This window comes from Triturus cristatus, chromosome 8 (assembly GCF_964204655.1).
Source record: "Triturus cristatus chromosome 8, aTriCri1.1, whole genome shotgun sequence".
Lineage (NCBI taxonomy): Eukaryota > Metazoa > Chordata > Amphibia > Caudata > Salamandridae > Triturus > Triturus cristatus.
Window position 1 is genome coordinate 245,676,015 of NC_140591.1, and position 13,834 is coordinate 245,689,848.

A 13,834-nucleotide genomic window follows, 5' to 3' on the forward strand; every position below is an offset into this window, starting at 1 on the left:
ATCCTGGCTGAAGAGGGGTGAAACCCCGAAACCGGCCCTAGGATGCTTGTTTCTAGTCCAGGGAAGACCTGGCCTGGCAGTTCGGGCTAGACTGTTCCCATTGGGAACAGGGTCAAGACTGATTTGCATACGGCTGGGTCCAAACTGGAATGGCATGGTGAGCACAAAAACGATGGATTTAGGCCCAGATCTCTGTACTGGGGTGAATGTATGACATTGTTCTGCATTCTGTCCATCAATAGTTCTTTTTGCAATAGTCAAATTGATACTATAATAATGCTTATGTTACTTGCAGTTGTATGCCTTTCGTATTTAATGATGTACCCTATTTATTACATAGCCCCTATAACTTTTGTTCTTTTTCTGTTTTAAGCGCCGGTTGTACTTTCAAGAAGAAAACAAATTCTTGACAACAACGAAAGTAAACGAAGAGCTCTTTTAGATCAAAGGAGGCATACTGGAGGCTCATCAGCATGGAGACCCAACCTGCACCCACAGGTACATGCGGACTACACGTTTCTTTCTAATGATTGCAAGAAATGGATTTATATCGGATAGATAAATTGAATATACTGGTTAAATATTTTTGTTAGATTTATTACAAGTAGGTATTGCCACATATGGCTGCACCATATAGCAAATATCTATTTTGCTGGGTTTTTTATGCATGCTAAATCAGTCAACGGACCAAGTTTAAAGAGAATGTGGGCTGCACAGATTCACCTAGATTTTGTATGAAGTGCAAGTACTGAATACGTAAAATTGACCAGTGCCTTATCAAGAATAATAATATTTGTTTGGCGCATATAATAATCCAAAGTACATCCATAAGGTTCACTCCTTTTATTTCAAATATAGAACTCTTATGTATAAACTATATATTCTTGTAATTAAATTATACATTGATTCTGGCACAAAAAAGATAGCAAATATCTATGGTTACAACATAAAAGATAACTTTGGGTCTGATATAAATCTTGTCGGGACTGCTGTCATCCCGCCGTGGCGGCGGCGGTTCCAAGTATCCGTCAAGCTGACGGCGGTCTACCCACCGCATTTAGATGTTGTGGCAATGAACAGTTTCCCTCAGTGGTCTTCTCTGCTGGCTAACAGTACTCCAGAGCCAATTTAGATGTTGCTGTTGTGCTGGCGATGTGCTGACAGCAGAGTCCTGACGGAGTGAGTCCATATTGGTGTGGAGACAAGTAAGTACTACTCATCATTATCCTACTACACATATATGTTGTGAATGTGTCATAATGTATATGTAAGTGATGTGTAATGCTCTTTTTTTACATATAGAATTGCACACCAACTACATACACACACTGTTGAATGTACACCCACAGGCACTACAAGCACAACACCCACAACCACCGCCACCAAAAAATATTTATTATGTGTCATACAGTTGTGCTGAAGTTGTAAGATGAACACTTATGCATGACATATAAAAAAGTCTTGTCATTACTGAATTTCACCAAGAGTTTGACCCCATCAGATAAACTGTAGTTCGAGCCACAAGGATGATTCCTATTGAAGCGTCTGCCTCTATCCTGACTAAAACTAAGAATCACTCTTGAACCATTCTCACCTCCTCTTACCTAGATTGAGAGTACCTGGAAAACCACTTTTAACTCTACATACAATCAACTTATTCACACACAGCTTATTAATTGATGGTTATTGGGAAACGATGGATATTTTCCTACCTGTTTTAATGCCAGAATGAATGTATAATTTAATGACAAGAATATATAGTTTATACATAAGAGTTCTATATTTCAAATAAAAGAAGTGAACCTTCCTGATGGGCTTTGGATTATTCTATGCACCCAACAAATATTGCTACTATTGTCTAAATTTATAAGCCAGATAGGGCAACTGGCTTCTGTTGTGGCAGCTAGCAGAGGGCCTGCTCATCTTATTGTCGAATATCTCTACTGCTAGCATTATCGAGAGGTTGGGAGGACACAGTGCTTCATTGGAGCTGGTGGTTGCAGGTGGCTATCATTAGCACTCACGTTTAGGTCTCGCCTAAGGCAGCACATGTGCTGTCTCTTGCAAGACATAATATTAGCCTAAAGTGGGCCTTGAGATCATTGGTTACTATTAGTTGGCTTCATTGTCACTCATTTACTCGCTTCGTATTTGTCAGCTTTGTGGGCTTTCCTTCCTCTTCTGGCGTTTGTCCCCACTAAGAACATGTACCCATTACTTGAGTTCTTCCATTGCTCCCTTTTTAAGCACTACTTATTTTCTGTTTGGTTAAGAACTCACCAAGAGCTTTCGAGCTGTGTCCCTCATGTCCTGCATGTTCCTCTATCTCACCAGTGTGTTTCTCCCTTAACCCTCTCTCCCACAGTTGCCATTTTTGATTACTGCCTGCCCACCCACCTTCTGTTGCTATTCTTGCTTCCCTATCTCTACTTTGTTGTCTCTACGCTTCCCTAGCGACTTCCATCTACCCGCCATCGTTCATGTGCTTCCACATTGTTGTCTCTAGCTTCCACCTGCATCCTTCTCTACCATCCGCCCTCCATGTTGCCTCATCACCTGCTTGCTCCCCACCCTCAAGGCACACCCCTGTTTGTTTGTTAAAAGAATAAAAAATGCTTTAGCACTTATATCGAAAAAAGCCCATCAACACTAAAGATTATTGCCAAATCCAGTATGTGTCATACACCCGGTCAGTAGGTCTCATAGGTAAGGTCTATTGACATTTCCAGTGCTTGTTGGGGACTTGCATTTATTTTTTCTCCTCAGTATTTGACCCAGAGCATGAGAAAGAAAAACACAGAAGGGGGAAGAAGGATAGAAAGAATAGAAACCGTAATAAAGAGAAAAAGCAGGAACTTGCAAGAGTGACAAAAAAGCAGGGAGTGTCTCTTGGTGGATAAAAGAGGCATGAGGTGGAATCAAGACTATGCAGCCTTGGTATTCAGCAAACCAACATTGATTTGCGAAGGCTGGGGGCTTCTATGCAAAACTGTGGGCCCCTGCATTTATTCTTTTACAAATTAAGCACTGGCAGGACACGTGTATTACATAGACCCCCTAAAGAATATTCAGTGGGTGGGCAATCAGTCGCTCAGACTTTGTATATTTAATGGCAGGGCTGGAGGTCCAGCTGGGGACAGTAAGGGCCCAATTTAGTTCATAGCGGATGGCCTGATGTTCTGCTAGGGCGACGGAGTAAACTACTCCGTCGCCCTGGTGGAGGAACATCCCGCCAGATTTATAAATGAGTGCCTAGCTGGCAGTGATTTATAAGGCACTGGCAGGAACAACTGTCACAGTGGTTCTTGTAAATCCTTTTTTTGTTTGCTACAGAGCTCTGTCAGTGGGATAGAGCCCAGTACCAAATAGGGTCCTTTTTTATTTTCAAAAAGAAAATCCTGAAACTGGATTTTCGTTTTGAAAATTAAAAATGCTATGCTCCCCTTCCTATTGAAGTCCTCTCCCATGGCGAGGGGAGCATTTAGTAGTTTTCACTGCCTCTTAGCGTCACGGGTATCCTTGCAGTGGCAGTCAGTGAAAACTGACCTGTCATTCCCCTCCTCTAAATTAGGTGAGTGGAATGATAGATTAGCCTCCATTACTCAGCAGGGCCATCAGAAGGGATATATCATGGCGTAGATGAAGTAGTCTCCGCCGTGATTAACCATAAGGTTCACCTGCAATTAAATTTAGTGGGCACACCATTATCTTGACAATATGTCCATCACCGTTGGAACTGAGTATACATACCTCCAAGATATAAATCACTCCCCAAGTCTCTTTTGAAGGCAGTGTAACCCCATTCAAGCTGGTAACAATATAAACTGGGAATACATTATCCTTGCTGCTAATTCTGGTCAGACAGCCACACGATCAGATTGACACGTGTTATTAATGCTTCCACTTGCACTTAGACATTGGTGAAGTAAAAATCTGCATGTGAAGGTATGTGGTATTAATGCATTCCCTTGTGAATCAGCCAGGCCCTACCTTTGTCCCACGCTTTGGTCCGAAAGACACCAATTTTTCCGCAAAGCAGAAATCGTCATACTCAAGGATGTGCACTACTGTGCTTCAGATAGTGTCTAGTTTGCACATTTGGGGAACATTCATATTTGCAACAGCTACACCAATAGTTCTACAGATATTTATATATTGCTTTGTAGTGACCAGAAGGCAATGTATAGTGTTTTATACAACTACCTCATCAAAAAATAAATAAATACATAAAAATATAGTCTATCATGTGCCAAGTGGTGCATAGGTAGAACGTATAGCTCAAGTAAATAGGTCATAAGAGGGCTGTATAGAGCACATGCACACAGTTGATCACGTTTTTAAACTAGCACTGAGACTCTGACACACAGGGCCTACCTCATCCATCATACAGTGTACTGGGTTGATGTCTGAGGGCACTGGTCCGTGGTCAAGCTTAAACATAGGATGTACATACACGATCGCCCAAACAATGCTAGTATCCACTTACAAGCAGGCAGCCTTCTGATGTTGCACCATCTCGTGAACAATGTGAGAGCTCCTGGTGAACAAACACCTCCATGATGATAGCTTTGCTTTTTGAGCCACAATTTAGCTGTTCAGTAAGATTTGCACATGTGACACATTTAAGCCGGGGCTCTAAATTGATGTGCTTGTGACTTGCCCTACTGGAGAATCTCTGCTGATGGGTGGCCCACACTAGAAAGATGCACACTTGCAAGATGCACAAAAACAGGGCTTTTAAAGGAGTTACAATGACACACGTTGTTAGTGATACATGTGGTGCACATTCCAACATTGTGAGGCCCATGGCAGAAAACGGGCAGAAGAACTCCTACAAATGTTGTCTTCTGGGCACTTTGACATCTCTTTGCAGTCACATTTTCGATTGCCTGTCAAAATTAGTTAAAAGTACTCGTGCATGGAGTAAGTAGGTGGGGCAGCAGATAAGGCTACTGCAAAGAAGTTTCCACTCAGAGACGGTCTGCGGTAATAATGTCGCTGGCCTCATCTGGCAGTCTCACAACTCTTCTGAGGTGGAAGATGAAAGCTTCCAGTTGATTGGGCAGTCTTGAGAAGGCCACTTAATGGGTTCAAGATGTCCTGTTGTCCTGTATCCTCATTAACCAGTGAACAAATTTAAGTCCTCAAGAAGATGAAATAAATTTACCGGTGAAATAAATGTAAGACACCTCACAGTCTCCAAGCCCAACTTCCTGTAACCAGCTGATAACCACCAAGCCCCAGCATGTTTCTTTCCTCATGAATGTACAGCAACAATTAAATTACAGTGCTGGTTGCTTTTGAGTTGTTTAATGGTTACAAGCCCAATAGTTATGAGCGTCTTGGCTGGGTGAGTGAAGCTCTTCGAGTCCCTGATAACAATGACTCTGTGAAGCAGTGAGTTATCAACCTGTGCCGAATAACAGCTGTAGTGCTTAAAAGGTGGTCAGGAAAACTGATGTGGTACTGATGCAGCGGAGTTTACCAGGTCTACACATTCATACACACAGCCCTCATTTGGGCCCATATACATTGATACACTCAATGAGCTAGCAAATATCCACTGGTCATCAATTTTGTTTACCCTTGGAAACCTTTACACCAGTATCCTTACCATTCCTGTCTCCTGAGTAAATGCACATTCGAAAGATCTAGTAGTAGATTAGAATAGGGAGGAATTGCAATAATACTTTTATCCATTATTCAAAGAACCACAGACTCAGAAGGAGTTTTTTAAGTTTATCTGAATTAATAATTTTGTGAGTCAAATCAGAATACACATAGACATGCCAGAATTCTCCATCAGGAAAAATAGTACAGTTAGCTTATAAACAGTTTGCATCAATTACATTCTTGCAATGACAGTACCTGAGGAGAGAAGGAATAGGGAACAGGCACAGAACATTAACCCTACAGTTATATTTACCTAGAATGGTGTGAGGACCCCGACATCAGTGTCAAGGATTCAGGACCGGTTCAGGACCGGGAAAGTGATCTCTTCTAGTGTAACGCCAGCGTTACACCCCTCTTTGATGCTACTCTCTCCGGCTCGTCCGGACCCCTTCCTAGATGTGCCTCCTCGGTTGTTCCGTAAATTTCCCTAGTGTTGGATTTTTCAGTCAGATTGCAGCAAAATCGGGCAGCATCTCAGCATAGCATCGGCATCTCAGCATCAAGTGTGTCTAACTATCTAGAACTTACCTCTGTTATACCAATTCAAATGTATGATTCAGCCTCAAATGTTTCAATTCCATGTTCACCCGCAGTTTGATTGGGCCAAACAGTGGGGTAAGGACATCACACCATACTAAGTGTAATATTTTTCTTTAGTCTATTGTTTAGCTCCCCGCCCCTTAATTTAATACCCACAAGCTTTATTCCCACAAGCATTTCATATGTGGATCGATAAGTCTGTAATACAATATCTGAAAGAAACACGTTAGTTAGATTCCTCACCTTAGAATATCCCCAGGCGTCAGACTGGATCCGGAAGATTTTTCGTCAGCAATACCCCTTGCGCGTCGCTAGGCGTCGTCTGCGGCTCCGCGTCCGTCGTCGGCGTCGTGCGCCGGAATGACGTCGTCGGAGTACTTAGACGCCGCCCTCCCTCGCGCGCTGACGTCAGTTCTTCTTTTTTCCGCGCCAGTAAGCGCAGATCCGGGAGAGCTACCCCTTTAGTCAATTTTTGACTAACTTTTTGATCCTTTTTGATCTTGTCTCGACTCCGGTGCCGGTAGGATGCCTGGTTTTAAAGCCTGTGCTGACTGTAACCGCTTGATGTCGGTTACGGACCATCACCGCCAGTGCCTTTACTGCTTGGGCCTCGATCACGACGCGGAGTCGTGCTCGGACTGCAAGGCCCTGACCTCGAAGGCTAGACGGGAGCGGTCCCGTAAGCTTCTCGAGATTCGCCACTCGGCTCCGCGCGCCTCTCGATCCCGGTCCAGGGGGAGGTCCAAGGATCGGTCGCGGAGCCGCAGCCGACGTCACCATCGGTCGTCGGGATCCAAGTCTTCGGGTAAGTCGAAGCATTCCAAGAAGTCCAAGAGGCGACACCGCTCTTCGGACTCCCCTCGCCGGTCGCGCGACTCGGCCGAGGGTCAGGGTGGTTCCACCCCCGCGGCTCCGGCGGAGCCGCAGTGCCGCGCACGTCCCCATACCCTCCGGTCCCTGGGACTGACGCGACGCCGGCGGAAGTCAGTGCCTTCCTCTCGGCCATGAGGAACCTGGCTCCGCCGTCGGCACCCGCTGGTGCGCCTTCGGGCCCCGCGGACCCAACTGGGTTGCTTTGCCTGCCGGTGGCTCCGTCCCCGGCGCCGTTGACGGCTCCGGCCTCGACGCCGCATGCGCCCGAGGGACCCGTTCTCGAGTCCCCGCCGACGCCGGTCGACCTCGTCACGCCTCCTCCGGCGGCGTCGACACCGGTACCACCCCCGACGCCGACGTCGACTCTGCTCGACGTCGAGCCCCGGTTCAGTCCCACTCCGGGCCCAGCGCCGGTACGGCGTCGATGGACGCCGCGATCGGCGCCGCTAGAGACACATTATGTCTACCGCCCGGCTCCGTTACTTTCTCCTGTATACCAGGAATCGGATGATGGGGACAACTGGGAGGGATCCGAGGATCCTATGGCCGTTCAGGCTCAACTGTCCCAGGACTGGGCAGATGAACTGGGGGAGGCCAGTGGCCTGGATACCTCTCCAGACACTGGATTTGTCTCTCCTCCGACTGTGGCTTCGGAGGAGGGCGCTGCTTTCTCTGTGGTGCTGCGCAAGACGGCCGCAGCCCTTGGGCTCGAGCTGCCTGCCGTGGCTGTGAGGACTAACGTCCTTACTGAGGTGCTTCAGTCTGCAGCAAGCTCAACTGAGCCTCTGCTGCAATTCAATGAGGCCCTCATTGACGTTCTGCAGGGCACCTGGTCCAAGCCCTCCACAGTTCCTCCTGTGGACAGGAACGTCGCCAGGCGCCACCGTCCTGCTCCGGGCGACCCCAGTTTTCTGTCCCAACACCCTACCCCTGAGAGCCTGGTTATCCAGGCCTCCACCTCCCAATCCTCTTTCCCGACCGCCCCGCCGGACCGGGATTCCAAGAGACTGGAACAGTTTGGCAAGAAGCTGTTCTCCTCCCTTAGTTTGGGCCTGCGGTCTTTGAACGCCGCTTGTCTCTTGGACCGTTATTCCCACTCTCTGTGGGATGCGGTGGAGGACGCGCTGCCCCTGTGTCCGGAGGAGGTCCGGACACGACTTACCCAGGCTCTGGCCGATGGGAGGGATGCCGCGAGACATGCTATACGATGTGGGCTTGACACCACGGACTCGCTGGGTAGGGCCTTTTCTACCACAGTGGCGCTTAGACGTCACGCCTGGCTGCGGTCCACGTCATTTTCGGCCGATGTCCAGAGCACTCTCATGGACATGCCCTTTGATGGCACTCGCCTTTTTGGCGAGAAAGCGGACAGTGCGCTGAATCGCTGTAAGGACTCCCGGGCTACGGCCAAGTCCTTGGGCCTCTCGGCCCCGCGGTCGCAAACTTCCGCCTTTCGCCCCTTTCGTGGCCAAGGAAGGGGTGCCTCCTCACGTGCGCCTAGCCACCAGCCGCAGAACCAACCTGCGCGCGGACGTGGTTTCCGCCGAGGCGGTTCTGGAGGACGACGAGGTCAGCACACATCCACCCCGGCAGCATCCGCTTCAAAGCCTTCCTAGTCCGAGCTTTCAGGCCCATTCCACGCCAGTGGGCGGCAGAGTTCGACATCACCTGCTCCACTGGCGGTCCATCACATCGGACAGGTGGGTGCTGCAAATCGTCCGAAGGGGCTACTCCCTCCCCTTCGAGACGACCCCTCCAGCCATGCCACCGCAGCACCACCGTATCTCGGGGGATCATTTGAATCTTCTCCACGAGGAAGTTTCGGCCCTCTTGGCCAAGGGGGCCGTTGAGCGCGTTCCGAGTCCAGAAGTAGGTCGTGGTTGTTATTCCCACTACTTTCTGGTTCCCAAGAAGGGCAAAGGGGGCCTACGCCCTATCTTGGACCTCCGGAACGTCAATGCCTTCCTCCGGAAGGAAAGGTTCAAGATGTTAACTTTGGTTCAGGTTCTAGCTGCCCTAGACACCGGAGACTGGATGGTAGCGTTGGACTTGCAGGACGCATATTTCCACATCCCCGTCCTGCCGGCCCACCGGCGTTACCTGCGGTTCACGGTGGGCCCAGAGCACTTTCAGTTTACCGTGCTCCCCTTCGGCTTCACCAGTGCCCCTCGGGTGTTCACGAAAGTGATGGCGGTGGTCGCAGCTCATCTGCGCAGATCAGGGGTTCCAGTCTTCCCCTATCTCGACGACTGGTTGTTGAAGGCGGGCTCGCCCCAGACAGTCGTCTCCCACCTCCAGACTACGGCGGATCTCCTGCATTTGCTGGGATTTTCCATCAACGTGCCGAAGTCACACCTGAGTCCCTCTCAGAAGCTCCTCTTCATCGGAGCGGTTCTTGATTCGGCGCAGTTCCGGGTCCATCCACCGGAACAGCGGGTCCGGAATATACAGGCCCTGATTCCCATCTTTCGGCCTCTATCCTGGGTTTCGGTCAGGCTAGTGTTGCGGCTTCTGGGGCTGATGGCCTCCTGCATCCTACTAGTGCATCACGCCAGGCGGCGCATGCGGGCTCTGCAGTGGAACCTGAAGTTTCAGTGGGCCCAGCATCACGGCAACCTGTCCGACCATGTCTTGATCTCGGAGGGCACTGCACAGCAGTTGCAGTGGTGGCTCACGGACCGCGATTGGGTCAAGGGCAAGAGCCTCTCCCTTCCCCAACCGGAGCATGTCGTAGTGACGGATGCGTCCCTCCTGGGATGGGGTGGCCATATGGGAGAGGCGGAGATCAGAGGCCTCTGGTCTCTGGCGGAGTCTCGTCTCCACATCAACCTGTTGGAGTTGAGAGCGATCCGACTTGCACTGAAAGCCTTCCTTCCCTCTGTCAGGGGAAGTGTCGTGCAGGTGTTCACGGACAACACCACCGCCATGTGGTATTGCAACAAACAGGGCGGGGTGGGGTCGTGGACCCTTTGTCAGGAGGCTCTGCGCCTCTGGACATGGCTGGAACACCAGGGCGTCACCCTGGTGGTTCAACATCTGGCGGGCTCTCTGAACGCCAGAGCAGACGAACTCAGCCGCCGGTGCATGATGGATCACGAATGGCGTCTGAACTCCGAAGTGGCGCAAGGTCTCTTTCAGCAGTGGGGAGAGCCTTGGTTAGATCTATTCGCCACCGAAGAGAACGTGCAATGTCAGCAGTTCTGCGCGTTGGAATTTCCAAGGCGGCACTCGCTCGGCGACGCTTTTCGTCACGAGTGGAGTTGCGGTCTGTTGTACGCCTTTCCGCCTATACCACTTCTGCCCAGAGTGCTGAAGAAGATCAGGCACGACCGGGCCCAAGTCATCTTGGTGGCTCCGGATTGGGCACGAAGGTACTGGTATCCTGAGCTACTCAGTATGTTGACCGATCCTCCGATACGTCTGCCCCTTCGGGAGGATCTTCTGTCGCAGCAGCAGGGGACGGTCCTCCACCCGAACCTGTCCAGCCTCCACCTCCATGCGTGGAGATTGAGCGGCGGCAGTTGATGCCATTTGACTTGCCTCCTGAAGTCTGTGATATCATTCTGGCAGCCAGGCGTCCCTCCACAAAGACGGTATACGCCTGCTGGTGGAACAAATTTGTGGCATGGTGCACAGCAAAGGCTGTGGATCCCCTTTCCGCCCCTCTTTCTGAGGTTCTCCTCTCTCTTCTTTCTTTGGCCCGGCAGGGCTCTGCCCTGGGCACCCTGAAAGTTTATCTTGCTGCCATCTCTGCCTTTTTGCGGCTTCCTGATCAGCCTTCTCTTTTCAAGTCCCCTGTAGTTACACGCTTTCTAAAAGGCATTACTCACACGTTCCCTCCTGTCCCTTTTGTAATGCCTCAGTGGGACTTGAATCTTGTTCTCACATTTCTAATGTGTGCTCCCTTTTAGCCTCTTCATAATTGTCCTCTTCGTCTGCTGACGCTTAAGACTGCTTTTCTGGTAGCCATCACCTCGGCTAGACGGGTGAGTGAGCTCCAGGCTTTATCTTCAAAGCCTCCTTTTCTCTCTGTTCATCCGGACAAGGTTGTCCTTCGGCCCCGTCCCTCCTTTCTTCCGAAAGTGGTGACTCCATTTCATCTTGGGCAGTCTGTCACCTTGCCCACCTTCTTTCCGCCTCCGCATCCTTCCAAAGAGGAAGAGAGGCTCCACCGTCTGGACCCAAAACGTGCGCTCTCCTTTTATTTGGACCGCACAAAGCAGTTCCGGGTGGACGACCAACTTTTCGTTGGATACATGGGTGCTAAGAAGGGGAAAGCTGTGCACAAACGGACCATCTCTCGGTGGGTCGTTTTGTGCATCAAAATTGTTATTCCTTGGCAATAAAGGACCCTCCTGTTGGGCTGCGCGCCCACTCTACTCGGGCCACAGCGGCTACTACTGCTTTGGGACGGGGTGTCCCTTTGCAGGACATCTGTCAGGCGGCAACGTGGGCTTCGCTACACACGTTTGCCAGGCATTATTGCCTTGACAGCCAAGTCCGGAGGGATGGCTTCTTTGGCCGTTCTGTCCTCCAGGACTTTCTGGTGTGATCTTGGTTCGCAGACCCACCACCGGGGATGGTATTGCTTGGGTATCTATTCTAAGGTGAGGAATCTAACTAACGTGTTTCTTTCAGATGAACAAGTTACTTACCTTCGGTAACGATGTATCTGTAAGAAACATTAGTTAGTTAGATTCCTCACCAACCCACCCATCCTCCCCGTTCTGCGAACTGACATCTAGGGTTAAGGTTATCCTTTTCAGGCCCCTAGATTTTATTTTTGGCACCAGTGTCGGTCTTTGCATGGCTCTGCGTTCCTGGCGCGGAAAGCTATGTACAAGAACTGACGTCAGCGCGCGAGGGAGGCGTCTAAGTACTCCGACGACGTCATTCCGGCGCACGATGCCGACGACGGACGCGGAGCCGCAGACGACGCCTAGCGACGCGCAAGGGGTATTGCTGACGAAAAATCTTCCGGATCCAGTCTGACGCCTGGGGATATTCTAAGGTGAGGAATCTAACTAACTAATGTTTCTTACAGATACATCGTTACCGAAGGTAAGTAACTTGTTCGTTGCGTCTTCTTCCTCTCATAGAGTCAAGAGTTGTTCTTCCCATGTCCTTGCTGGGCTTAGGGTTTGGCAGCCAGTGAATAACCACATTTGTTTTAGGACAAGCAGAGGTTGTGCATGCGTACAAGCCACAAGGAAACAGACGCGGTCACCCTCCAAGGCCCAAATATGAACTATTAATAAAGTCAAAGAAGTACACGTTAGAATACAAACTTAAATGAATTCACTGTATACCACTTATTTCTACTCTAACCGCATTTACTTAATAAATCTTTTGCGTTAATAGTTTAGTAGAACTTGCATAGGTTAGTTTCAGCTCAGCATGTGCTTTAGTGCGAAAGCTATTGCGCAGCTGCAAAGTTTCCCCCCCCCGCCAAGCGACAGAAAACGTCATACTACGTAGATGTAGTAGACGCATGCGCAGAAGAATTCCTGCGTTTTTGGCAGCCATTTTAGGACACTCGGGTTACTGGTTAGTAGAATACATAGAACAGTTTCCCCTGGATACAAATGTAAAATGTGGTGCAGAATTAGTAGTTACGAACTGGTTGATTACAATGTTAAAGGTTATTTGAGAGGTTTGCATATGAGCAACTTTCCTTTTATACGAAACCTTGCTCCATCAATCCCCTCTCTGATGGCATTTTATACCATCACTAGATTCTATTAAATCAGATGCCAACTGTAGCATTCTACCATTTTAATGTCTTCAAATCTTTTATTCCTTCCTTTATCTTTCCTAAATTGTGATCCTTTCATTCTTCTGTAGATATTTCCTTTCAATTCTTCAAGTTGTATTTCTTCTAATTTTCTTTTCCTACCCTTCTAATTCACTTCGTACTTCTTTCTTTTCCCACTAAATTTATGGCAACACATTATCATCAAAACTAACAAAGTTATGCCCATAATTGGCAATAATATTTGACCTAAGATACTCTTACTTATGTTAGAAAACCAACTACTGATAGTGGAAAAGTTATTTGCTATTTTCTTCCATACACTGTCAAACTCCAGTGGTTTCAGTTCCTCTTCCAAATGAGTAATATTTTTAATACATCTTCCATTCTCTACACTTTTTTTAGGTATATATGTGCAACAATGTTGCGCTTTCAGCATTTTACAGACTCCACCCTCTTTTGCCACTAAGATATCAAGGGCAAGTCGATTTTGCAAAACCATAGATCTAACAGCAACTTAAAAATCCTCCAGCAGTGTCAGTAGATAACCGATCAACTACTGTTGACAATTGACAGATTTTTCGAGAATTCAACAGAACCCTCACTGACGGTATCAATGCACCAAAGATAACACCTACTATTTCAGAAAAACTAGCTCTTTTATATCTGGTTAGTCCACCACTGTCATTATTGATTCCAGTGATTCATTTAACATGATAGACTTTAGGGAATACTATTCCGAAATAGCAACTCCCATACCAGTGATCAGGCAACCTAAAATAGGCTTTGTTTCCACAAATATAATAAATTCCAGGAAATACTGGATCAGTTCCTCCTTTTAGTCCCCAACCCCCAATTACTAAGAAATTATGTTCACGTTCACTGGAACCAATAAATACATTGTTATATTCTGTTTTAAGTCTATGGAGACGGATTTTCCCTTTCTTTTCAAAATCCAGAGACATAGCAGCATGAGTCTTGCCAGTTACTAAAAGG

The 13,834-nt window shown here is 48.3% G+C and overlaps 1 protein-coding gene across 3 annotated transcripts in view; it reads left to right on the forward strand.

The window, feature by feature from the left end:
* The window catches only part of CEP126 (centrosomal protein 126), a 315,130-nt gene that overhangs the window by 196,740 nt on the left and 104,556 nt on the right, over positions 1–13,834 (forward strand). For all 3 annotated transcript variants that reach the window (XM_085621438.1, XM_085621439.1, XM_085621440.1), the window contains one exon: positions 374–498. In XM_085621438.1, the coding sequence (XP_085477564.1) occupies positions 374–498 (125 nt within the window). The remainder of the gene's footprint in view (positions 1–373; positions 499–13,834) is intronic.